Source organism: Aythya fuligula, chromosome 33 (assembly GCF_009819795.1).
Source record: "Aythya fuligula isolate bAytFul2 chromosome 33, bAytFul2.pri, whole genome shotgun sequence".
Classification (NCBI taxonomy): domain Eukaryota; kingdom Metazoa; phylum Chordata; class Aves; order Anseriformes; family Anatidae; genus Aythya; species Aythya fuligula.
Window position 1 is genome coordinate 764,649 of NC_045591.1, and position 26,779 is coordinate 791,427.

The 26,779-nt window shown below is 50.1% G+C and overlaps 3 protein-coding genes across 3 annotated transcripts in view; 1 reads left to right on the forward strand and 2 right to left on the reverse strand.

Moving 5' to 3' along the window:
• The window catches only part of LOC116500231 (zinc finger protein 208-like), a 437,615-nt gene extending 437,475 nt beyond the window's left edge, over positions 1-140 (reverse strand). The window contains 1 exon segment of the mRNA XM_032205145.1: positions 2-140. Within this exon segment, the coding sequence (XP_032061036.1) occupies positions 2-140 (139 nt within the window).
• Positions 141-8,638: 8,498 nt separating this feature from the next.
• LOC116500232 (HLA class II histocompatibility antigen, DM beta chain-like) lies at positions 8,639-18,143 on the forward strand. Its single transcript, XM_032205146.1, has 5 exons — positions 8,639-8,711; positions 17,452-17,736; positions 17,819-17,938; positions 18,015-18,050; positions 18,133-18,143. The coding sequence occupies exons 1-5, from the start codon at positions 8,639-8,641 to the stop codon at positions 18,141-18,143; spliced, it is 525 nt and encodes a 174-aa protein (XP_032061037.1).
• Positions 18,144-19,082: 939 nt separating this feature from the next.
• On the reverse strand, positions 19,083-26,007 carry LOC116500233 (butyrophilin subfamily 3 member A1-like). The gene is made up of 8 exons (XM_032205147.1): positions 25,539-26,007; positions 22,700-22,822; positions 21,946-22,293; positions 21,184-21,465; positions 20,951-21,055; positions 20,670-20,747; positions 20,163-20,183; positions 19,083-19,711 (listed from the first exon to the last, which is right to left on the reverse strand). The coding sequence occupies exons 1-8, from the start codon at positions 26,005-26,007 to the stop codon at positions 19,083-19,085; spliced, it is 2,055 nt and encodes a 684-aa protein (XP_032061038.1).
• Between the last annotated feature and the right edge of the window lie 772 nt (positions 26,008-26,779).

Genomic DNA, 26,779 nt, shown 5'->3' on the forward strand with positions numbered 1-26,779 from the left:
TCTCCGGTGTGGATCCTCTGGTGGGGGACGAGGAACGACCTCCCGCTGAAGGTCTTCCCACAGTCTGGACACCCATAGGAGGTTCCACATGCTGTGCCTTCCGGCCTCCTGGCCTCTCTGATGTTATAGGATCTCCCCATCGTGGGATCCCTCTGGCAGCCTTTTGGGCTTCCACCTGTCCTCATTGATTGGTGGCCACAGGGCTCCAGCCTCGCTTCTCCACTTGGTTCCTTGGAGCTTCACCGTGGTTGGCGCTGTGGTGTTGAGTTTGCCTTCTGGGCCAAGTTCCCCTTGGATTGTCCTGAACACAGCTCTGATCCGTTTGGTGTCTCCATTTTTTCCCCTTTCTCATCCTCCAGGCCATTGTCAGCTATAGGGATTGTTATAAATTAGAACACACAATTTACTGGTCTATTGAAATTATTTTATTAATCAAGTAAGGACACACAAGCAAAACAGCGCTGGGCGGCTGGGGAGTCTCTGCTCCGCAACAGCACGCAACTTCCCTTTCCAGCGTTGCTGTTTTATAGCAGTTGAATTCCGGCTTATCAGGACTTGTTGAACTGGCTGAGGCTGCACAGTCTATTGTTGAGAGGGGGGGTCGTTATTCCTCTGCTTCGTGTTCAGGTGGGGGTAGTGAAGCGGCAAAAAGGATGTCTTGTGGTAAGGAATTTCACAGAGTCTGGTTTAACTCAAGGATGTTCACCCAACACCCCCTCCTGCTTCCTCCCTTATCAAGGCCATTAAATTTTACAACCTTTTCTCCCCAGCAGATTCTCCAAATTCCTCAAAGACAATGAACAAACCCCCACTAATTTATCACAGGATGAAGACAGAGACACAAAAACCCTGTTCTGCAAAGTTTGGCCATGGATCCCGAGCACCTTTAGGGCTCCCACTCCCGAATCCAGCCTGCCCCATAGCTCTGGGAGGAGCCACTGCATCAAGGAGTGGTGACAACGATGGGCAGTGTCTTGGGGTCGAGGCTCCATCATTTCCCCCCCTCCTTGCTACCCACCTGCCCAAGGGACTTGTGGCTGGTGCCTCCTCTTCCTCCCCATCTGAAGTGTTCTGGGAGAGAAACTCTGGGGGAGGAAGCACGCACACTGCTGGGCTCCCACCTTCAGCTTCAGGGGATGTGGGGGCTACGGGGAGCTGGGTCTGGGCTCTGGGGATCCTGGGGTGCTCGGTGGGGGCTTCCCGCTGCCCACTGGTCCCCAACAGGGCAGCTCCCAACGAGAGCCTTCTTCCTCCTCCCCCTCCTCCCCATCCCCCTTTTCTCCTCCTCCTTCTCTTCTCCTCTTCCTTCTCCTCCCGTCCCTTCCACTCCCCCTCCTCCACCCTTCCACTCCTCCTCTTTCTCCTCCCTCCTCCTCCTCCTCTTTCTCCTTTTTCTCCTCCTCCCCCTCCTCTCTCTCTCTCTCTCTTCCTCCCCCTCCTTCTCCTCCTCCCCTCTTCCTCCTCCTCCTCCCTCCCTCCCCCCACCCCCCTACCCCTCCGCTCCTCCTCCTTCTCCTCCTCCCCCCCCCCCCCCCCCCCCGGTAGCAGATTCACCCCGGGTCCAAGATAAAAGTAGCTCCGGAAGGAAAGGAGAAGCGGAAGAAAGAAATTAGGAAAAAAAAAAAAAAGCAGAAAAAAGGTGTTGTGAAGGCTACTCACCACTTCCCATGGGTAGATGGGTGCCCAGGCACCTCTCGAACAAACTTTGTCTCCCTAAACCCCCTCCTCGCTGTTTAAAAGCTGAGAAAGATGTCTCTGTGGTTAGCTTAAGCCTGTTTGTGTCCCCTCGTGCAGATGAGAATCAAAGGAGACCTTGACTCAGTGCAAACAGCTGTCCACGTGTTAGCATTGATTTACCCCAGCACTGCACCATGGGGCTGCTGGAAGAAAATTAACTACATCCCAGCTGGACCCCCAGTGCGCCACCTATGATGCCCTCCATCAGCAGCAGCCCCAAAACAGCAGGAAGGTTTTTTTGGGGAACAGCAGGATGGTGGGGTTTTGAGGTGTGCAGGAGAAACAAATTGTCTGCATCCCTAATATTTACAGCTCCTGGGTTGTGCACGTACACATGGGTGCACCCAGGCACGCACAGAAGCACATGTGCCTGTGCATCCCCACATTTTTTCTCTGCAAAAGCGTGACCTAGGTGTTAATGCATCACTTTTGGCCGTGTATTTTTATTGCACCAATGCATCCTGCTGCTGCTGTGCTGCTGGTGGGCACAAGGATGTGTAAAGCGCTCGCTACAGGGCACAAAGTCTCCAGCACTGCAGGAAATCCCCAGGCTCATGCACTTTCAGGAATAACAAAATATTCTGGTTCCTCCTTGGCTTCAAAGAGAGTATGCTGGTTCCTCTGCTCTAAAAGATAATACTGTGGTTAATTCGAGGTCTGAGGCTCTGTGATAGCTGCAGGCATCTTTGTGCAGCTCAGCTGCCTGGGATGGGTCATGATTTGATCTCTTTCCTCACTTGATAACCCAGCAGCTCCTTTCATCCCTTGCTCTTAGCCTGGATCCTTGCTGACCAGGGAAAGGGGATTATAGGATACTTAGGATATTATAGGATACTTGGGATATATATAAATAGGAGGTGGCAAAGGGAAACTCTTCCCTGCAATGAGGAAAAGAGGGCTCTGAGGGCTCTGAGGGACCCTCATCCAAAATCTGATGTTATACAGGATGTGGAGGTGGTGTGTAGTCCTAAATGCAGGATAAGATGGAGTCAAGGGTAAAAACCAAGAGGAAATCAGCAATGCAAAAATGTTGTGTGTGTCTTGGTGCATTTATTCCCCTTCCAGCACTTTTTGAGCCTGCTTACTAATCTGATACAAGGCTCCGGAAAGCAGTTCTGTGGCTTGTGGAGATGATCTGCAAGCAGAAAACCCTAGATGAAGGCTTTTACTGAGGAGTACTTGCTTCTTGCTGCCTGGGAGAAGGCATGTTTGGCACACAACCTTGTCACCCATCCTAAATATGCCACACATTGGATGTGCTCCTTGCCTGATGCTTTGATCAGAGCAGCTGGCAGGCACTGAGTCTTGCTTGGCTGAGATTAAACATAGACAGAAGTGTGGATGAAAGCAAAGCAAGCAAACGAGGGAAGGCTGACATGAGAAATGAAACTACCACTTGCTTCATCTGGCTGTAAGAATTTAACCCTCTTGGAGTGGCATTTTCTCATTTTCTTGCATGAAGCACAAGGGAAGGTCACAGGGAATGGGGCAAGGTTTGTTCAGATAGTTCACATCATTCGGAGCAGCTGGCCATGCTCGGACTCGTGCCCATTTCTGCAAGTGTGTTTGCTTTAGCAGGAGCTCAGAGCTAGTCCCCTGCTATTTGCTGATGTTCTGAACTCGTCATTGCTTTTAAATGCTTTCTGCTGCCTGCTGCCCCCAAATGAAACCACATCCTGTGTCTGTGTATGCCTCCTGCTTTGAGGAAGGAGAAATGCCAGCAGAAAAGATGTTTGCAAAGGTGATGCCTGCAACAGGAGAAGGCATATGGAAAAACAGCCCTATAGCTATTAAGCTTAAATAATAATAAATAAATAAATACATAATATAGCTAAAATAGCATATGGAAAAATATGGAGGGCATAGGGGAAAAATAATTATTTTTTAAAAGAGAATTAAAAATCACAGCTGAAAACCTATATTTATATAAATATATATATAACATCTTGGTTGCTTTTTGCTCCTAAATTCAGCCTCCCTAGTTTCAGCACGTGCTGTGAGTGGGAGCAATGTACACCCTGCAGCATGAAGGTTTTGGAGTGCTACAGGTGCCCCAATGTTTGATTGAGTTGCAGGATGCCCCTGTGCTGGGGAAGGATTCTCCTCTGCTCTGCTGGGTTGGGTGTGCAGAAATGATGCTCTAGAGGGAGATCTGGATGGAGAAGAGTCAGTTTGAGCTCAGAGGTTTTGGTTTTGGCCTTGGGAAGGTGTCTCCGAGGCTCCTGTGAGTTGTGGGTTTGCAGATCTCAGGTTCAGCTCCACCCTTTGTGATCAGAAGGCAGGAAGCATAAGGCAATTTTAGTGAACTGTGGAAGCTGGCAGGAGCTAGCCTATGCCCTCACAGCCTCTGGGATTTTCTGACCCCCCTCCTTCTTAGGCCCCAGCAACCTGCAAGGGGGGCAGGACTGCAGGCCCAAGCGGCGATACTTTCTCCATCCTGAGGAGCAGCAGCCTGGATAGGTTCAGGAGAGGTACAGCAGGGTCCTGGGGCTTGGAGGACCCCCAGTTTATATGTAGGATTGGTGTGTGTGCGTGTGTGTGTGTTCAAACAGCTATAGAGGGTTTGGGGATCCCCAGCAATAGGGGACCCCAGCCCAACCTGAATCTGGGATGAGTTATTTTCAAGCTGCAACCAATTAGGTAGTGTCCTGTGGCATCTATCACAGGTCACCCTCCTCCTAGGTGTGTGTCGGCCCAAAATAATTATGACCCTTATTTGGCAGCTTTACCTGGTGTCACCACATCTCGGAGAAACACAGGAGTGAGAAGAAGGCTTTTCTTCTTTGTATACCCTACCCTCTTAAAGATTATTTCAATTGCAGGTTTTCCCCCTTGTTCTAAGGAGCATCATAAACTGGAGTTGTTTATTTTTTTTTTTTTTCTCCCCCAAAAAACTCCCTTCCAAGGGAGCCCTTGCAGAGATGTGAGAGCAGTGCCCAGTCTGTAGGACCAGGAACACCATTTATTTATTTATTTATTTATTTATTTATTTTTCCCTTGGGAAGGTGTGAATGGTGCCCATGGAGGAGGAGCTACCTTACCTCCTTGTCAGCACGGCTTGGACACAAATCTCACCGGCCCAATCCAACCATATTTTATTTATTTTTAAAATTATATTATTTTATTTTATTTTATTTTATTTTATTTTATTTTATTTTATTTTATTTAACAATTGCCTCATTCTGCAGGTTCTTGCAAGCAAGTTTCCTCTAGGAAAATCTGAGCATGGTTCTTTGCACCATGCTCAGCTCATTTCACTGATTTATATATACATTTTTTTTGCTGTTCACCTCTCCCCAGTGAAGGTGGATGTGAAGATGTTGATTTGCTCCTGCCTCCCTTGCAGCAGCTCTGTCCTGGCTTGTGCCACAATTTTCTTCTTTGGTTTTCAGGTTCACAAGCTGGATTGTGGTAAGGGTCTCTTTCTGACACATGGAGCCTGTCATTTGCTATATATATATATAAAATATATATATATATATAGGGGGGTGGGGGGTGGGGGGGTGGCTTGTTAATACTACAAAAAAGGTGATATATGCTGAAAAGTTGCCTGTGGGAGAAGTTTGTTACTGAGATATTAAGAAACCACTGGTGCTTCCAGCCCTGCTCTGTAACTCAGGGCTTCTGACCCCAACCCAATATGGTTTAAATCTTCCATTGAGGTCATTTAGGAGGCAATAGTGACAATCATAGGATCACTTAGATTGGAGCAGATCTTCAGGATCATCGAGTCATCAACATGACCTCCCAAGTCTCATCACTAAACTACATCCCCTAGTGCCATGTCCACATAACTCTTAAACAGACCCAGGGATAGGGGTCCCAATGAGAAGAAGCTGTGCACCTTATTGAAAGCTCATTTTAAAAGCTAGGTGGGATAAACAGCAAATCGGTGTGTGTGTGTGTGTGTGGGGGGGGGGGGTATGACACAACTCTGGGGAACATAACTTGAAATGATGCTGCTTTGGGGGATCCACCATCATCCATGAGTAGGGCGCCCCCTCCATATGGGAAAGGAGAGTGGAGGGTGTAGAGAAGTGAGCAACCCCAAAGAGGAGACCCAAAGCTCTGTCTTTTATTATTCCTGTGCCCCCAAACCTGTCCTGGCTGCTTCGTCTCACATCAGCAAATGCTGGAGTTTTCATCTCTGCAGGCTTAACCCCATCCATTTAGGCTGCTTTCCTGACCCACTTTTGATGGCAGATGTATGCTGGGTGCCCCAGTCCTTGCACCCACTGTGATGCTGCTTTATGCTTGTTTGCTGATTGCCCCTAGACGTGCCACCACCACTCCAACCAGAACCCTTTAAACCTGTTTGCAGCCCAGCTCTGAGTCCTGGGGTCCGATCACCTCAACATGGGTATTGTGGGAGACCTCTCCCCCAGGCTGAATGCCGAGCACCTGTAGGTGAGGTGTTTCCAATTTTCCATCTATGTGCACCTCTACCACAGCACACAGGGTGTCCTAAGAGCATGCTGTTGAAGCCTAGAAGCAAAATAAGGACACTTCCTGGAATCTAGTGGCCTCCAGTGGCTTTGCAGGGATTTCTAGTGCAATCACAGGAACAATGCGAGCCGCCTCTGGGCCTCTGTTGTGTTCTAGATCTTCCGTAGGTCTACCAGAGCCACCCAGTGCCCTCTGGCTCTCCTGGAAAGCCTTCCAGTGACCCCCAGTATCCTTTATGATGCCTCAGAGGACTCCCAGGGCACTCTAGGGTGTCCTATGAGCCTGCTGTTGCATACTAGATGCAAAATAAGGACTCTTCCTGGAATCCAGAGGTCTCTGGAGGCCTTGCAGGGCTTTCTAGTGCACTATCAAGCACACTGGAGGCCTCTTGTGGTCCTCTGCTGCACTCTAGATCCTCTGTAGGTCTACCAGAGCCACCCAGTACCCTCTAGCTTCCCTGGAAAGCCTCCCTGTGACCTCCAGTGTCCTCTAGGATGCTCTAGGGGCCTCCCAGGGCACTCTAAGGTGTCTTTAGAGCCTGATATTGAACTGTAGAGGCAAAATAAGGACTCTACCTGGAGTCTAGAGGCCTCTGGATGCCTTGCAGGGCTCTCTAGTGCAATCTTGGGCACACACTGGAGGCCTCTTGTGGTCCTCCCTTGCACTCTAGATACTCCATAGGTCTACAAGGCCACCCAGTGCCCTCTAGCTTCCCCAGAAAGCCTCCCAGTGACCCCCAGTGTCCTCTAGGAAGCCCTACAGGTCTCCCAAGGCACTGTAGGGTGTCCTACGAGCCTGCTGTTGAAACCTTGAGGGAAAATAAGGACACTTCCTGTAATCTAGTGGCCTAACCCTAATTATGACTATAAAAAAAAACTACTCTACCAATTCCTCCCATCAGAAAGTGCTCCCAATGGAAGCATTTGATTAGACCTGAACTCCCTTGGGGAGCCTTTATACAACCCCCCACACAAAGGCTCTGCGCTTTCTTTCTTTCCAAACAACCCTAACTGTAACCCTAACCCTAACACTCATTATAACTCTAAAAAACACGTATGTTGCCAATTTCTCCCATCAAAAAGTGCTCCCAGCAGAAGGCTTTGGGTAGATCTGAACTCCCTTTGGGAGCCTTTATGTAACCCCTCACACAACAGGACTCTGTGCTGTTATGGTTTAACCCAGCCGGCAACTAAGCACCACGCAGCTGTTCACTCCCCCTCTCTTCTCCCTCTCTGGGATGGTGGGAGAGAATTAGAAAGAAATGAAAACCTGTGGGTTGACATAAAGACAGTTTATTAGGACAGGAAAGAAAGGATAATAATAATAATAACAACAACAACAACAATAATATGTACAAAACAAGTGATGCACAATACAATTGCTTACCACCCGCTGACTGATGCCCAACCTATTCCCAAGCAGCTGGTCCCCCCACCCTGGCCAGCCACCCCGTATTAATTGTTCAGCATGATGTCAGATGATATGGAATTCCCCTTTGGCCAGTTTGGGTCAGCTGTCCTGGGTCTGTCCCCTCCAAGCACCCACAACCTGCGTGCTGGCAGGACAGTGTGAAAAGCTGAAAAGTCCTTGGCTTAGTGTAAGCACTGCTCTGCAACACTTAAAACATCAGTGTGTTATCAGCATTATTCTCATTCTAAATCCCAAACACAGCACCATACCAGCTAGTATGAGGAAAATTAACTCTATCCTAGCTGAAACCAGGACACCTTGACAAACTAACAAGGCTAAGGATGTACCCAAGGCATTGTTATGAGAAATATTACTGAAATTTGGGGTTCCTGTGGTAATTTCATCAGATCATTTCATCACTTCATTGTGAAGGTCGTTTAACAAGTCAGTAAGCTTCTGGGAGTAGATTGGCAACTACATACCTTATATAACCCTCAATTGAGTGGTCAAGTAGAGAAAATGAACCACCTAAGATGTTTAGATGTAGAGCTTAGTGATATGGTTTAGTGGAGGACTGGTTAATGTTAGGTCAGAGGTTGGACTCGGTGATCTTGGAGGTCTCTTCCAACCTAGACAATTCTGTGATTCTGTGACTCTGTGATTCTAATTAACCTACAGATTGTAAAATTAGGACATGAGGCCAGTTTGTCCTGGCCTGTCATTGCCTTTAACACTTCTGAGAACCAGGACTAAGCCCAGGATCAAGGAGGGGTTGAGTTCTTTCAAAATAGTGTACAGAAAGCCCTATATGGTACAGTTTGGAATATCAACTCAGACCAGCAGCGAGATATTGATAGATTATATAATAAGCCTACAGAAATTGCTCTGGGAAGTAGAGAAATTAGTCTTGGGAACTAGAGCTCATGGGTTAGATGGACCAGTGCATAATATTGAACTCAGAGATTATGTATATGTTAGATCTTTTGCAGATACACCTTTGCAACTGAACTGTGAGGATCCCTTCCAAGTATTACTGACCTCTCACATGGCTATAAAGATCAAGGAACAAGCATCCTGGATTCACCATACCAGAGTCAAGAAGGCCACTAAACCACAATGTAGGTCAACACCATCTGGACCTTTAAGACTTCATTTGTGAAGACATTAGTTTGGTTCTTTGTAATTACAGCCTTAATTAGCATGTCTGATGTGGCTTTTGATGCTAACATGTATGACTCAGTTGTGAAAAGCATTGTAAAATATACTAATATTAGTGATTTTTGTGTATGTGGACAAGCTGGCAACTTTACCTCCTCATTCCTTGGAGTCCCAGTAAGTAATTGGACTGAACTGGACCAGCATGCATTGCATGATACCTCTTATATTTGCAAGACAGAGAACAGTACTTTGGAACAAGTAACTTACTAGATGGTACTGATAAACTCCACTGTCCCATTTATCAAATAAAATGTCTCCTACCCAAATTTGGGCTGAATGAAAATTGGTCAGAAATCATGTTACCAAAAGAGTTAAATAGGCCAAACGTAAATACTCAGCTGAAGGGAATTTATCACATGACTCCAGGCTGGTGTGCAACTGAAGCATTTATTGAGTATACATTCTTGCATTTTATACCCTTAACATCTCTGCATGTGCCAGTTATGCTACTTGGCAAGCTTGCTCATTGGTGGCTATACTAGTGTTCACGCAACTATCATGCTCTTATTCTGCTTGTTGATTTGTTGTCATGCAGACCGCTTGTGCTGGTTGTTTTCTCAACTCCTCAATTGTTACTTCTTCTTCGACCTTGTGCTACTTGTCTTGTACTTTATCTTGCATTTTTCTACTAGCTACTTTATTTTTGTGTTTAGCAGATTCCACTGGCTTCCAAACCAAGCTTCCATAATTCCCCCTTTTTGTGTTTCTGTAAGCCAAGCTGATTGCACTGAGCATAAAAACATTTTTGTAAGCATTGAAATAGGCATGGTACGACTAACAGAATCACAATTACCTTAATCAGCACTACAAGTGCTCCTCTTATAAGTTCTCTCAACCATCCCCCTATTCCCAGGCTTTGCAACCATGATTCCAACCCCCACCTGCTAGTTGTTAACTTGTCTGTGAGCTCCTTAAGTTTGGATAATTGTTGGTGAATCGACTGAGAATGGTCACTTAAGTTCATACAACACATGCCTTTGAATTCGTCACACCAATGACCTTGTCCTAACAATAGGAAATCTATTGCGGCCCTGTTCTGCAGCGTTGCATGTCTAACAGAGTCAGTTTTGGTTAATAATGCGCTCAATGCTGCAGAGGTTGCATTGGTTTGCTTATCCAGCCAGCATCCTAATTTGTTAAGCGTTGTTAGTGCTTGAGCAGCAGCAACACCAGGCACGAAAAACGAAGCAGTGAGGACTTTATCAGCTTGCCAGAAATCGAGATTGTCTTTGCAATTCTCCTGATAATGCTGAACAGATCGTTTAGTGTGCCTGTGGTGTTTTGTAATATTTAGTATCATTAATGTATTAGGTGTTAGTAAGGTTAACTGACCAAGCATACATGGTCCCCCTTTGATATGCGATGGAATACCCTGCTATGCTCTGTCACCACAGAAGAGGAACACTCCAGTGGCAGTGCTAGCGGTGCATTTGAGGATCTAGACACATTAGGAGAAGTGTAGTTGCACCACATTGATTCATTGCGGTATATTCCTAGTCCAGGTGTGACATCGATTGCTGTGAGGTTACTACTGTGAGAAACACTCTGTAGCCAATAACTTAGGCTCAGGCGAGGATCTCAGTGAAGTAGTAATTTATTCACGATTGCAATGGCGGGCGCCCCACAAGCAGGAGAGAGCGCATCTACTAGTTCCAAAACACAGTTTATATACCTTTTGATGGCAGGACCCTCCCCTGTTTCCCCAGTGAGTGGGTAATCCAGGTTCACAATCTATCTGATGCTTCACAAACAATGCATGGCCTTCAGTTGCCGGCTTGTTAAATTTCAAATTTCTTTTGACATTTTTACTGCTTGAAGTAGTAATGTTTCTTCACTTATTTGACTTGACTTGACACCGTGATTTTCACCTAATTGTCCTAAGGAGTCTGGTTGTCTGCATTTTACAAGGTCGCCTGCTAAGCTTTCTTATCACTGTAAGCATATCTCAGTACCACATTCCCTCCTTCTAAACAATGTAACTCTGCAAAAACAACATTTCTATTCCCACAGTTCCCCCCTTTTCTTTTTTTATAAACTGTTGATTTTTGCAAAACCTTTCTCTAAGGTGTAATTTGGTAGATTTCTTCTTCTTCTTTGCTTTCTTTGCTTTCTATCTCCTCATTATCACCTTATCTGAGTAAGGTGGTAGCTCCATGGTCATTTGTTTCAATAGTGCGGTTTCAGTTAACCACTGTACTAGTCCTCTTACACAGGGGATAATGCAGCAACCAATGGCTGTCCAAACTCCTACAACTACGATCAAGGATGTAAATACGCCTACTTTTTCTGCCAATTCACTGGCAAGGGTGGTAAGCCCTTGCAATGCTCTAGTTACTGAGCCATCTGGGACAGTATTGTTGGGTGTAAAAGTGCAACAATGGTTGCTCAGTATCACATACACACCTCCTTCCTCTGCGAGCATCATATCTAATGCTATCCTGTTTTCCCAAGCCATTTTGCTGATGGCATCTAGTTTTTCAGCGATTCCTCTCATCGCATCCCTGGTATATTTGATGAATCTCTGCTGATTATAATAGATATAATTAATCCAATCCACTTTTTTATTTATTGCTACCCACCAGAACAGTGTCTCAAACCCTGTAGCAATTTGATTTCTGGTTTTATGTTCATCCGGAACTCCTCTAGGTACCCCAATAGAATCTATGTATACTCTATCATCAAATGATATTCCTAAGCCTCTTTTACTTCTTCTGGGTATTTGTGACGTTTCTCTTTCAAATGTCAGGGTGAAGGGTATAGCTAATTGAACAAGCGCACAAGTGCCTCCCCAATTAGATGGTAGGGTGGACCGTAAGATCTTCCCTCCATTGTACCACCAGAGATGTGCCCTGGGGATCTCTAGTCTTGAGCAGTTTCACATCAAGTCCTCGGTAGCACAAGGCAAATTCTCCCAGATGCCAGGTAGCACTCACACCCTGCTGTGAGAGGCAAGCTGTATGGTTACCTATAGCTGTAGAGAATGCAGGGGGAACTGTGATATTGCTATCATGCAAGGAACGGCAAAGAGAAACTTACAGGCCTCATTTCCCCAGGCAGTCTTTTCTTGGTACAATGCAATCATACATCGCATCCCTTGGGAGTCTTCGGTCCACCCCCATGGGAAGGGCACTATCTGGGCAACCGGTCATCCCGAGGCACAAGCATAGCAGTAGCTACGGTTGAGACTCTGGACAGTATATTTGACCCATTCTATCCAGGCATTCACATCCCCATACCCTGTTTGAATCTCAGATGTTTGAACTGCCACATTTCAGAGGGCCTCCTGTTTTCTCTCCTGTTTTCTCCTTGAGTTTCTCCCTTTCTCTGATGGCAATAGAGGATCGTTTCCATACAGCTATTCTCAATCTGGCTGTTGGGTCTCTCCCAGTTATTTGTTCTGTCTGCTCAATTGTCGTTGGGCATTTAAATCTCCACAAGTTAATACCTCACAAACCTCAAACGTGACAGATTGTGGTACATAAACCTCTGTCACAGTCACCCATATTTTGATGGGGTATCCCATTTTTGCAATTATCTGGTCATGCCTTTTCCAAGTTGCCAATTGACCGAGGCCTTCTCTGAGGCCTAGAATCACTAAAAACAAAATTAGTAATCAATTTTTCCCTGTCATTATTTTTAAACCTTAGGTTTCCAAATAATTATCAATACAAAGAATAAGATGTACACTACTACTATAACAACCTCCCCCTTGGGAGCACTGCAATTCGCTATAGGTCTGTCCTTTCTCTCAATCACAAGTCACACTCATTAGTTACCTGTGAAAATAAAAGGTTAGATTACAATTGTAAGCTTTTATCCTACTCACAGTCCATTATGAGATTTTTCTCTTCGATTTCAACTTCCAACAAGTCTTCTGTAGGAACAGCTTCCCAGGTACTAGCATCGACGGATGCCTTCACTCTAGTATAGTGAGTCCAACCTTTTTCCGCAGTTCTTACAGCTGTTTCAGTGGTCAGTAATTGTCCTTCCCATTCAGGCCGGAGTTGATTCTTTCCAGGTCCGAATCAGGACCCAGTTTCCTGGGTGATGGTGGTGCCAAAGGTGGGGTTTGAGCCAACAACCCACAGGTCCTGAGAGATGACAAAGAAGAGGACAACCCCAGAACACAGTTCTTAAGAAAACTCTCGTTTTGAATTGTGGTATCTCATCCCTTCTGCCCAGATAGGGCAATCTGAACAGCATCTCATATGGTGAAATTCCTATATCCTTTCTTGGTGCTGTTTAAACCTGTAGGAGTAAGCATTTTACCCAAGGAAGTTGGGTTTCTAACACTAGTTTAGTTAATTGCTTCTGATTCATTCACTCCACCTTCCCAGAAGAGGAGGGGTGCCAGGGGCTGTGAAAATCCCACTCAATCTCTAAGGCCTGCTTTAACCCTTGCAGTAAAGCTTACACCCATCTAGTCACATGGTCAATTAGGACAAACAAGTAACTCAGTAAAGTTTACCTGTATACTTTGGAAAGGTCAGACCCCTGGCTCCCGACCCCCTCTAGATGGGTTACAGAACACCTTTTTATTTACCTTTTGACATATGGTGCATCCTCTACATATGTGCTTCCCTAAAGTGTATATTCCTACACAGACATACTTTCTTAGCACAACATCACACATAGCTTGCACCTCCCAATGACTCTTCTGATGTAAAACAGTTAATATTTGCCTCATTATCACTTTATTCAGCATTTCTCTCCCATCAGGGAGTATCGATTTTCCTTCAGACTTCATGGCTCCTGATTCCTTAATAAAAATCTTTTTAAAACTTTTTAGTTCTTTCTTAATTTTCAACAATTCCCTGAATCCTCTCTGCATTTATTTTTTGTTTTCCTTCAGACATTAGATGCCTTAAATACCTGACTTCTCTTTCTTCATATTGTGATTTATTTTTCAATACTCCCAAGCCCTGCTTTCCCAGAAAGTTGAATAGCTTGTTAGTAGCTTTCTTCCCAACTCTTTTCTCCTGTCCTGACAATAGAAAATGATCCACATATTTGTAACATTAATACCTCCTTGGGAGGTTGTAATTGCTCCAAAATCTTTTTTAAAACTTACCCATATAGATAGGTGGCCCTGTAAACCTCTGAGGTAAAATTGTCCACCTATATTGTTGCTTCCGCCCCCATTTCAGGGTCTTTCCAGTCAGAGGTGAATATACATGTATGTTTGCTCTCAGGGCCTGAGAGCACTCCATTAATAACACTGTTATTCCAGTCTAACAATTTACTATTTGAATGCCCAATTTAATCATCAAATCCCTTCCCAACAAGTTAGTATTCACCTTGGATACATAAAATAATTGCCCAGTGATCATTTTATCCCCTGGTCTCAGCTTAGTATCCCCCCAAAGTGGCACTGTTATCCCAGCCCCTTCTGCCCCCATCACTTTTTAGGGTTTCATTAGTTAATTTAATCCCTGGTACTTTACAAGTCAGTAATGACCTAGCTGTTCCCCAGTGTATTGGGTTTGATGGCAAGGTTCGGGGGCTGTGAGTAGGGGGGTGGGAAACTGCAGTGGCAGCCCCCGTGAGAAAAACCCAGAAGCCTCCCCGTGGCAGATAAGGGACAATTTCATCTGGCCCCAAAGGGGCCCACTGCTGCCCAGAGCCAAGCCATGAGCAATACAGTCCGTGCCTCTGTGAGAGCACATCCACGAAAACAAACAAACAAAGAAATAAACAAAAACCTGCTGCTCAACAGCAGTTGGGAGAGCGAGAACCCCCCCCCCCCCCCCCCCCCCGCAGACATCAAAGTCAGTGCAGAAGGAGGGGGAGGAGGCGCTCCAGGCGCTGGAGCCGAAGCCCCCCTGCGGCCGCTGGAGAGGCCCCTGGTGGAGCAGGCTGTTCCCCCCTCCCCGATGCTTGGGAAACTGAACAAACACCACAGCAAATATGCAAATATACCAAAACTTCTAGACTGTTACTTAGATAATGCCTACATCACTTTTCCCTGCTCATTCAATTTCAAACAGCTCTGTTAAATATTACATGCCACACCTTTAACACCTTCAGTAACCCTTTTAACACTTCCTTCACCTTTCTCCAGACTGTACTTTTCTAATACCAGCACCAAAGGCTCAGTCAGGGTCCAACTTAATTCCATACCTTTTCCCTCCAAGATACTGAAACAACATATCAATATAGCATATTTCATCCCGTTTTCCTTCTTTCCTCCTTCTTCCATTCCAGATATTCCTATTCGAAGTGGCCAGCCTGGCCTCACTTAAAACATCTTATCAAAGCCTGTCCCTGCTAGGATTTGGGCCACAACACAGGCAGCCTTCTTTGCCTGCCATTCCTTCATCTCTCTTCCTCTCCTTTCCATCCTGGCCCTGACTCCCCCTGAAGATTTTCTTCATCTTTCTCCAACTCTCTGCCTCTCTACCCACTGCACTGTCAATACCATTAGTTTTGCTCTCTGCTTTTCCTTCTCATCTCCCCTCCAGACACACACCTCCAGGGCCTCCCGCAGGAGGGTCCCCCAGTGACTGTTCACTACATCCCCCCACCTTCTGAAGCATTTTCTGTGTATTTTGCAAGGCTTTAATCACACAATGAACTTTCAAGAGCCCTTGGGATACTGGGTCCTCAGGTCTCATCCCCAAGTACTTTCTCATTCTGACCCCAAGTCTCTCATATGATTTCTGTGTTGCACACTATTATTATTCCAGCCAGGATTGGCAAGTGGGTATTTCTGCCCTGCCGGTATTACCCCTGGTCCTGGAGGATGAGCTCTTTCCCATTCTTGTATAGCAGCTCTCCTCCTGATCATTCCCATTTCTTTCCCTGTAAACAACATACTTATAGACATAATTCCCTCCCCCAAGAGTATAATCAGGTCGTAGGAACTGGTCTAATTGTTCAACTAGGCTGTTGGGGTCCTCGAATAAAGACTTCCTCTCCTTCTTAAAAGTCCTAACCTCTCTGCTGGTAAGGAGGAGGGGGTAGTTCACCTAAGAGGATACACAGTTAGTGTTAGTATTGTTAGTATCAGGGAAGGCAAAATTCTCGATATATCTTCTACCTTGTTTTAATTCTTGCCAGAGCCTAGAGTACGATACTTCTTTAGGGACAGTGTTAATTACAGTCCCTGTCTCCCTTCCTGGAGTGACTGCTGCTGCCACCAGTTCAATATTAAGATTATAGGGAGCATAACTTGGCTCCTTCTCTGAAGAAGGAATCTTATTGTTTACACATAAATTTAAAGCCTGAATTTTCATCAGACCCATATTTTGGCCAAAATACTGCTGTTTCCTTAATTGGTTCTTTTGTCCAGACTGATACACAATATTTAACCTTTTTTTTTTTTTTTTTTTTTTTTTAATTACTTTTCTTTTACAATCCCTCTAATTTTGGGATTATGTTTCCAATTTCTTATCATTCTTCAGGAAGAACTATTAGTAGGCACTCCCCCAGGGATATCTCCCTGTCCCCTGGAACTCGTACTTCCCATCTTTCCTAACCCTCGCCAGTATGCGCTACAGAATTTTCCCTTCTGCAGTGTACCACACACCAACATACTGAAAGATGTGGGTGTACCGCCAAGCACTTCCCCATGCCAACGTTACCACACATCTGAGTTTACCAGATTCCCTGGTGTACTTCCAAGCACTTCCCCGTGCAAGGATTACTGTACACCAGATTCCCCTGGTGTAGTGCCAGCACTTCCCCATGCAAGGGCTTACCATACACCAGATCACCCTGTTATAAATGGATCAGGATTCAAATTAGGATTAAATAAAAAAATAGGATTTATTAAAAGAATATAAAGGAATAGAGGTAAGCAAACAGCGCTGGGTGCACCGGGAGTCTCTGCTCCACCAGGATGCACACCAGTTACATCAAGCAGCTGATTTTTATGCTCCTAGACTAATACATATTCATTACTACTTCTAAAAAAAATAGATTATTATAATTAGCTTCCGGGGTCCAGTCCCTCCTACTGGAGCATGCGCATCAGTCTCCTCTGGGGGTCTCTAAGGGTCTTTCATGCTGAAGAACGCTCTGCCCTCCCTGCTCACCCTGCCTTCATGAACTGCCTGCCACTCCCTTCTGATGTGCCATGCCCTGTTTGCCCACCATGGTCGCCGCGTTCCTAGTTGTTGTCCTCCCCAGGGGCAGATTTTGAATGGGTGGGGTAGGGGGACCTGCTGGCTCTGCCTACGCCTCGTCAGCCTCCCTGGTGAGGGGTGCTGGGTCCTGGTGGCTCCCTCAAGTGGGCTTGATGTCAGGAAAAAATAGCCCTTCCTGTCTTATCCCCTGCAGCGCTGCAGAAAGAGTCTGCCCTGGAGCTGATTGCCTTGACAAGGTGTAGCACCAGGCATTGCATGGGGGTCTTGCAGAGCACACTGCGTGAGGATATTGCAGGAGGATGTTGCATGGAGCACTGCACAGCACATTTCATTGCCCTTTGCAAGGCGTTGTTGCACAGAGCAATGCCTCTTGCAGGGTGTGGCACAGGGGCGTTGCACAGGGCATCGCATGGGGATGTCACACGTGACACCGCATGGAACAATGCCTAGAGCTTTGCACGGGAGCGTTGCACGGAACATTGTGTGGGGACGTTGCACAGGGCAGGGAAAAGGGGCTCGCCCACCACTGACCCCATCCCCATCCCTGCTCCAGCGCAGCCCCGAGTCCGCATCATCCCTGTGGAGACGGGGAACGCCTGTGTGCCCGTGCGCCTCAGCTGCCACATCTGGGGCTTCTACCCCCCCGAGGTGACCATCATCTGGCTGCACAACGGGGACATCGTGGAGCCCGACGACTACAACCCCATCTCCGCCATCCCCAACGGCGACTGGAGCTACCAGACGCAGGTGTCCCTGCTGGTGGCCCCGGTGGCAGGCGACACCTACACGTGCTCAGTGCAGCACGTCAGCCTGCAGGAGCCTCTCCTGGAGGATTGGAGTGAGTGGAGAGGCGCAGGACCGCAGCCGGAGGCCGTAGGTCTTGTCTCCTTGCTCCCACTCACCCGGCTGTGTCCCCACAGGTCCCGGACTGATGCCGGAGGTGACGATACTGGTGGCGGTGGCCACCGTGCTGATGGTGCTGGGACTTGGCTTATTTATCGCCGGCGTCTACCGCTTCAGGGCCAGGCCTCCCGCCCCGGGTGAGTGGCTGGGGAGAGCCAGGGCCGTGGTCAAGGGTGACGAGGACTCTGCTCAATCCTCTTCTCCCCCCCGCAGGTTACACTCCCCTCCCTGCAGACAACTACCCTGCAGGTAATGGTATCCCCATCCCCATCCACATTGGCGAGGGGCGAATCACCCCATCTCTCACCCTGTGTGTCCCCCCCTTCCCCAGGCAGCATCTGAGGACCCCCAGATGGACACCTCCCGGCACCGACGGCTCCCTGTTGGACCCATCTCAGACCCGATGCCACGGTGCTGACAATAAAGATGCTCCACAAGCCTCGCTGGTGTCTCTTCAATGTTCTGGGGAGAGGGCAGAGGCTCACACACTCCTACGGTGTCTCACCAAGAGGAGTTTCTGTGTGGGGGCCATGGCATGGGACCCCAAAGGGCCAAGCGTGCCCTGGGGTGCCTCAGGCACAGCACTGCTGGCTGGCCGAGGGAAGGGATGGTCCCGCTCTGCTCGGCCTGCTGCGGCCTCGCCTCGAGCACTGGGTGCAGCTGTTGGCACTGCAGCAGACGAAGGGCGTGAAACTGTGCGAGAGCCTCCAAGGGAGGGCTACGAGGACGGCGAAGGCTCTGCAGGGCAAGGGGTGTGAGGAGACGGTGTGCTGCAAGACGCCTTCCCAGGCATCAAGGCCTCAGGACACAAAGCACCCAAGAAATGCCACTGCCAGACTCCATCTTCCTGTACAAAACTTTATTTGACACAGTCCTGCTGCTGCTGGGCCTTGATGTGCTCCAGAGGAGGGAACAAAGAGCCCCCTCAGGCTGCTCATGTTCAGCACTAGGCACAGAACAAGGATCAACCCCGAACTAGGAGGCAAAGGTGGCCTGCAATGGCCAGAAGCACACGGTGACCACATCCCTTGCCCTGGGGTCCGTGAGCAGTGCAAGCAGAAGGGAGAGGAGCGTGGAGAGCTGCTGCAGCTCCTGTGCTGCCCGCTGGGGCTCAGAGGCAGGGTGAGAGCCGTGGGTGCCAGCAGGGCTTGTGCCCCAGCACAGGAGCCACGTGCAGGGCAGAGCCCAGGGGCTGCAAGGGGCCTGGCCCCTGCTTGCAGCATCCCAGCCCTCCTCCAGCAGCAGGGAGGAACACAGGGCAGCCCCTGGCCCCACTGCCCCTCATTCCTGTGCTGCTCCTGCAGGACCAAGGAGAGGTGATGCAGGAGTGTCTGGAGAAGGGCAGGAGGTTCCCAGGGCTCGGGATGGGGTCGGTGGTGTGCTGTCCCTCAGGCACAGCTGAATTCCCAGTGTCTCCACCCAGAACCAGGGGTGGATGCTCGCCCCATTGAAGGAGGCTGCTGTGAAAGTGAAGATCTGGACCCCATTGTCAGCGTTGATAAAAGACACCTGCTGCTGGGTACAGTCCAGACAGACCCAGATCCTTGTGGGGACAGGGGACAGGGACAAGTGAATGCGAGGATATGTTAGAGACATGAGCTGTCCATGAAAGTACTGCACAGCCCAGATCCCTTCTTTAGGGCTCATGTTGATCCACTTCTTTCTCTCCACAGATGCCCTGGCCACCCCCACAGCCCACCAAGAATTCTTTAGCGGCTCTCCCTCCACCTCCACCAACCAGCAGTGCCTCCCCTCTCTGAACTCCTCATGGCCCAGCACGCACCACCAAATGTCAAATCTCTCTGGTGTGTCAGGCACCTGCTGCCGTTCACTTTCTCGTCTCACACTGCTGTTGTCCTGAGACACAAAAAGCATGGTATGAGCCGTGTCTGGATCCAGGGTCACCTTCACTGCAGAGACAGAAGGAGCCAGGCCATCAGGGGCAGAGCTCAGCCCTGGGCAGGCTTTCCCCAGCTCGGGGCCAGGAGCTGCCCCACGGGGCAGGAGATGGGGCACCTCTGATCTCCTGAACATGCGCCAGCAAGGGCAGGAGAAGCACCTCAGAGGGCAACCCAGTGCACACCTACCTGTATTATGAGGCAGCAGAAACTTTCTCCATGCTGGAAGGAGAGAGGAGAGCTGGTCACAGCCCACGTCTGGTACCCAGTGTGTGTGGGCAGGGTGAGGGGCCAGCCCTGAGATATCATGCAGGCCAAGCTCTGTGACACTCACCCAGCTCTGCAGCTTGTTCCACTGGTAAAGGAAGAGAAAAGCAAGGCATGATGAGAGTGGGAGCTGCTCAGCCCATGGCTGCTGCCATGGAAAGGTGCCAAGTCTTTGGGTTTATGAAGGGAATCTTACCGATCATTGCATCTTTTCTCACTGGAAAAGGAAAGCAAAAGCAATGCATGTTCAGAGAGGAGTGCTTCAAATTCCTTGGCTCATTCTATGGCTTTACCCCAAATTTCTTTGCCCTTGTGAGTGGGCACAGACAGTCTTGCTCTCAGATTGAGAGGGACCAGACTAACAAAGAACTAGGCCCAGCTTTTTGCAAGACTTGTAGCAGTAAGGACAGACACTTGTGCAGCTCTCTGCACCGTGCCACCAAAAGACAATGGAAAGTGAATGGGGACGGGTGGAGGACGTCCCTGTCCCAGAAGTGTCAGTGCAGAGCGGGGCAGCCCCGCAGCTCGCTCCCCATCCCCACCTTGATCCCCGTTCCTTTCAGCCATCCCGGCTGTGTCCCGTGTCGCATGCCCAGGGCAGCCCCAGTCCCAGCACTCCCCACTCCCACCCCAGGCTCCAGCTGCTCCTCCAGCACCCCCGAGCCACCAGCACACAAGCCCCCTGAGCCCACCCAGACCAGGCCTTCCCGCAGGGACACCACTTCCCCAGGGGCTGGGGGCAGGGACTGCAAGGACTCTCCCAGCTCTTGGCTCTGTGCCGCTGAAAAGCAAAGGCGGAGGAACAGGTGGTGAGCAGAGCAGCTTGGTTGCTGGGTGGGAACATGTGCAGGGGGGCTGCGCCTTGCCACCAGCCCCACGCTGCAGCCATGCTCCCTGGCCTCCCACCCAAGGCCCCTTGCTCCAGACCCAGGGGGGTCCCTGCAGAACACCTCCCTCCGCTCCATCCCTGTGCTGCCAGCTTACCTTGCTTTCGAAAGAGATAAACACCGAGGCCAATGGACACAGCCAAAAGCACAAGGACCGGAGCCAGAGCCACCATCCAGGGCTGGGCGTTGTGGAAGAAGGGAGCTGAGAAAAGGCACCATGAAAAGGGCTGCGTTTATATGGCTGTGGTTAAAAGAGCAAGACCCAGACTTCTCCTGGGTCGGGACAAGTGCAGGGTCTGGAACACCTCACCCTGGCTGTGCCATTTGTACCTGCGATGTGCAGGGATGATTCCCGCTCCTGCTGGACACGGCTGCTCCTGACCACACAGGACAAGGGCCCCTCCATGCTCCCGGTCATGATGACGGCGCTTTCGATTTCAAAGAGCCCCTCCTGGTCCTGGGAATTTGTCTGGGAGACCGAGGGCAGGTGCTGCCCGCGATCATCCCTCCACAGCAGCTGCGGCAGCGGGTACCAGCCGGCCGATCGACACAGCACCCGGACGCCTCCGTCCTCGTAGCCCCCCAGGGAGATGTGGGGGTCAGCGCCTGTTGCTGGGGGAAGAGCGTGTGGCTGGGGCTTGACTTGGGGAGGGTTTGAGTCCCAAGGCAAAGACCCCATCTGCTCCCATGCCAGACACAGCACGGACCAGCCATGTCCCCAGGGCCTCAGGGACTGGATGCTTCAAGGAGCCACTCTCACCCCTAACCTACACCTATTGTTAGCACAGCTGAAGGACCTGCTCAGCAACCTGTGCCCTCTGCCCACACAACCGCAAGGGGATGGAGTTCAAATAGGGTCCCTGAGACTGAATTAAATCATTGCATTCATGCAGCTCCCTCTCAATAAAAAACCTGCAAGGGCACAGGTGTACTTCTTGGTGAACAAGTGCTCACTGACAGAGAAGCCTCATCACACTCTACTGTTCGAAAGGCCACGTAGATGGCCATGAGGGTGGGACCGGGTTCTGGGTGGGACACACAAACCTGGGGACACCTGCACCATCCCTTGAATGCCTCACCCCAGCCACTAACCTGACACCTCCAGATCCACAATTGCTTCGGCATAAGCATCAGCATCTTCCACAGTGCAGAAGTACAGGCCATCATCAGAGGGTCTCAATCCCGTGATTCGCAAGTCCAGGCTTCCAGCAGAGAGACCATCTCTGGCCAGCTCTGTCCTCCCGGCATATGCCCCCATCTGCTCCCCGTACAGGTCCTGTCCATTGCGGTAGTGGTGCACTGTCTCAGAGATATGGTCCCGGATCCACCTGACATCCAAGGTGCGAGCATCGCGATGAGGGGACAAGTGGCAGGGCAGCACGACATCCTGCCCCACGGTGGCAGTGAGAGGCTGGTCTGGTCCCTCCACTTTGAGCTGGGCTGGGCAATGGAGAAGGGCACAGAGAGGCGGTGAGATTTTGCCATCGTAAATTTAGGGTCAGTGATTGTTAAAGGGTGAGCTGTGCGTGAGTTGGTGCGTGCTGCATCCCCTGTGTCCCATGGGAAACCGCCTGGGAAACAGGAGAGGGAGAGGGAGGACGTGCAGGAGAAGGAGGTGTGCTGGGAGTGGGAGCCCTCTCTGCAGCATTTGGGCAGGAGAAGAAGAGCCAGAAAGGGCAGGCAAGGCAGCAGCCATATTGTGTGAAGGAACCAAAGGGAAAGTGAAACCCAGCAGGGACTGAGCTGTGGGTTCTGGTCCCCCTACCCTAGAGCCGCTCCCCTGCCCTATGGTAGCACATCTGCATGCACAGGGGGGAGAGCCCCCAGCATCCCTGCAGGATCCTACCTGAGCCCAGCTGGAGAAGGTGCAGAGTGACGAGGGAAGTCAGGAAGCTGCTGGCATGGCCGGTGAGGCTGGGACGGCCACAACCCCAGGGGAGCCCCATCTGTGCTGCAGCGGGAGCAGGATCTGGGGGTAGAAGAGTAAGGTACTGAGGGGCTGCAGGCCTGGGCACAGGGAGCCACGGCCAGCAGCGCCTTGGGCAGGGTGCAGAGCCTGCGCTTATCATGGGCTGGGGGACACAGAAGGCAGCCCCAGGTGTTCTTCTCCAAGGCAGTCTCACCAGAATAGTCGTCTCTCACAGCACCCACCATAGCTGCAGGAACTAGAAGGCTACACGTGACTTCACCAACTTCTGCTCAGCTCTTGTCTGCAGTAACCCTCTGGGAGGAGCCCTGACCCTTGGGGGATGGGTGCAAGATGCTGCAGAGCAGAGCGCCATCGGAGGCTGCAGGGAAAGAGGCACAGCTGGCTGCCGAGCATCTCAGTGCCACCCTTTTCCCAGGGTGGTGGGGACAAAGAGCCAGCCCCACTCCCGGCTCTGTCCATCCCAGTGGAGGCAGAAATGAGCAGACCTTTTGCCCTCTGGCAAGCAAAGCCCTTCTGCAGCACGGTGGAGACTTTGGTGTGGAAATGGCTTCCAAGGAGCAGAGGGACAGCTTCTGCATGCAGCTAGGATGATGACATGGATGAACTGTTCTTTAAGGAACTATGCGATGGCTCAGAATCTGCTGCCCTAGTCCTTATGAGGGTGAATTCATATGGCTAAAGCTCAATTTGAGTTGAAGCTTGACAGAACTGTTGGGGGAAGTAAAACTGAGTTTTATAAAATATCTAAACAGCAAAAGTAGAACCGGAGAAGACAGTGGTCCTTTACTTGATGGGGATGGTCTCCTCACAAACAGGGGCATGTTTAATGCTTTTTTTGCCTTTGTCTTCAACACTGACAATGGGCTCTGGGACCCCAGTTGCCCTGAGCTGGAGGACCGTGAGAGCAGGAATGATAAACTCCCAGCAAATACTGACTTAGCATGCAATTTGCTCCTGCAGGTGGAGACTATAGGGCCTGATGGGATTCATCCCAGAGTACTAAGAAAACTGTCTGATGTCATCATGAAATCCTGTCCTGGTTTCAATTAGGATAGAGTTAATTTTCCTCCTTGTAGCTGGTAGAATGCTATGTTTTGGCTTAGGATGAGAAGAGTGCTGATAACACGCTGATGTTTCAATTGTTGCAGAGCAGTGCTTACACCAAGCCAAGGACTTTTCAGCTTCTTGCTCTGTCCTGCCAGCGGGCAGGCTGGGGGACCTATAAATGTCCCCAGTGCAGTATAGCCTTGCAAAGAATTCAGTCTACTTAGCCCATCTCAGGACTCACTGGGGACAACCCCCTTATCCGTGCTCTGACTGCGGGGAAGCCTTCTCTGAAAGCTCGGCATTCAACCAACATTGGAGAAAGCACTTGGTAGGGAAACCCTATCAGTGCCCTGACTGCGGGATGGGCTTCACTGTTCCCTCAGCCCTCCTCCTCCACCAGAAAAGCCATGTGGAGCCTAACTTTTACTGTTCTTCCCAAACAACCCTCTGAAGATTACATCTGTGAATTGAGGAGGACCAGGCATGCAGCTGGTGGTCATGGCATAGCTTCTCGTAGCGCTTAGGGAACGTGGTGGTCAGTCATTCCCTGGCTGTGGAATGGCTTTGGGGATGGTGGGAGCCCAGTGGGATGCAGGATAATTGGCTGAGAGGATGGTAGGACAGCAGTGGGTGGAGGGTTTTGAGGTTTGGGGTTGGTGAGAGCCCAGTGGAATGGAGGATGAAAGCCTCAGGACAGAAAGCAACCAAGAAATGCCACTGCCAGACTCCATCTTCCTGTACAAAACTTTATTTGCCACAGTCCTGCTGTTGCTGGGCCTTGATGTGCTCCAGAGGAGGGAACAAAGAGCCCCCTCAGGCTGCTCGTGCTCAGCACCAGGCACAGAGCAAGGATCAACCCAACCTAGGAGTCAAAGGTGGCCTGCAACGGCTGGCAGCACACAGTGACCACATCCCTTGCCCTGGGGTCTGCAAGCAGTGCAAGCAGAGGGGAGAAGAGCGTGGAGAGCTGCTGCAGCCCCTGTGCTGCCCGCTGGGGCTCAGAGGCAGGGTGAGAGCCGTGGGTGCCAGCAGGGCTTGTGCCCCAGCACAGGAGCCACAGTGCCTGTGGCTGGGGGAAGAGCGCGTGGCTGATGCTTGACTTGGGGAGGGATTCAGTTCCAAGGCAAAGACCCCATCTGCTCCCATGCCAGACACAGATTATCACAACAACAGCCCCAGGGGCTCAGGGACCAGGCACTCCACACATTCAACCTCACCCCAAAACCACCCCGGCAGGTGCCAGATCCAGAGAGCAGGACTGCACAAAGCCAGTGTACCCAAATCACACAGAAAACACCTGTTGAGATCCAGCACCTCCAGGTAGCATCTCTGCACTAAGCCGTGCTGGTTCAAGAAGCCCCGAGACTTCCAGACAATGTCTCAGGTCTCCCCAGCATGAAAAGCAAAACCCGAAAGAGGTCCAGCTGCTCAGAGGTCTCTTCCCTGCTCCAGGCACTGTGTTTGGTAGCATCATAGGCACAGATGAAGGGGCTGCTCAGCAGCCTGTGCCCAGTGCCCTTAAACCATCATGGGAATGGTCTGCATAGACACCAGTGAAAACTAACAACTATATCCTCTCTACGGATCTGTCTTACCAAATACTACGTCCATTACCATGTCCATATTCCATGGTGTTTAATAGTTGAGACAGGAAAAAACAACGTAAAATCTCCCCTGGAATTCCCGGTGTATTGCCCGAGCCACAAACCTGACACCTCCAGATCCACCGTTGCTTCATCATAAGCATCAGCATTTTTCACAGTGCAGAAGTACTGGCCATCATCAGAGGGTCTCAGTCCTGTGATTCGCAATTCCAGGCTTCCAGCAGAGAGACCATCTCTGGGCAGCTCTGTCCTCCCGGCATATGCCTCCATCTGCTCCCCATACAGGTCCTGTCCATTGCGGTAGTGGTGCACTGTCTCAGAGATGCTGTCCCGGATCCACCTGACCTCCAAGTCGCGAGCATCGCGATGAGGGGACAAGTGGCAGGGCAGCACGACATCCTGCCCCACGGTGGCAGTGAGAGGCTGGTCTGGTCCCACCACTCTGAGCTGGGTTGGGCAATGGAGAAAGGCACAAAGAAGAGGTGAGATTTTGCCATTGTAAATTTGGGGGAAGTGAGTGTCAAAGGGCAAGTTGTGCGTGAGTTGGTGCGTGCTGCGTCCCCCGTGTCCCATGGGAAACCAGCAGGGAAATAGGAGAGGGAGAGGGAGGACGTGCAGGAGAAGGAGGTGTGCTGGGAGTGGGAGCCCTCTCTGCAGCTTTCGGGCGGGTGAAGGAGACACAGAAAGGGCAGCAAAGGTGGCCCCAATATTGTGTGAAGGAACCAAAGTGAAAGTGAAAGTGAAACCCAGCGCGGGCGAGCTGTGGGCTCAGGTCCCCCTGTCCCACAGCCTCTCCCCTGCCCCACAGCATGAAGTCTGCATGTACAGGAGGGAGAGCCCCCAGCAACCCCACAGGATCCTACCTGAGCCCAGCCGGAGGAGAAGCAGAGTGACGAGGGAAGTCAGGAGGCCCCTGGCATGGCCGGTGAGGATGGGGTAGCCGCAGCCCCAGGGGAGCCCCATCTCAGATGGAGGTCCCTCAGGGGGCAGGCGGTCCCCGAAGGGTTCTTCTTCAAGAGAGCTCCCGCAAAAGACAGAGGTCCCTCACAGCACCCAGCTGAGTGGAGACAAGCACCTCTGTACTGCACTCCCCCTCCTCTGCACTGACCTTGGTTTCTGCAGCGAGGTTTCTCACTCCTCACTCTCCCAGCTGCTGTTGTGCTGCAGGGTTTTTTTCCCTTTTCTTGGGTGTGCTCTCATAGAGATTTAAACTGCATTGTCATGGCTTGGCTCTGGGCAGAGGAAGCCCCTTTGGAGCCGGCTGAAACTGGCCCTTATCTAACATGGGGCAGCTGCTGAATTCTTTTCACAGGGGCTACCACTGCAATTATTGTATGCACCCGAG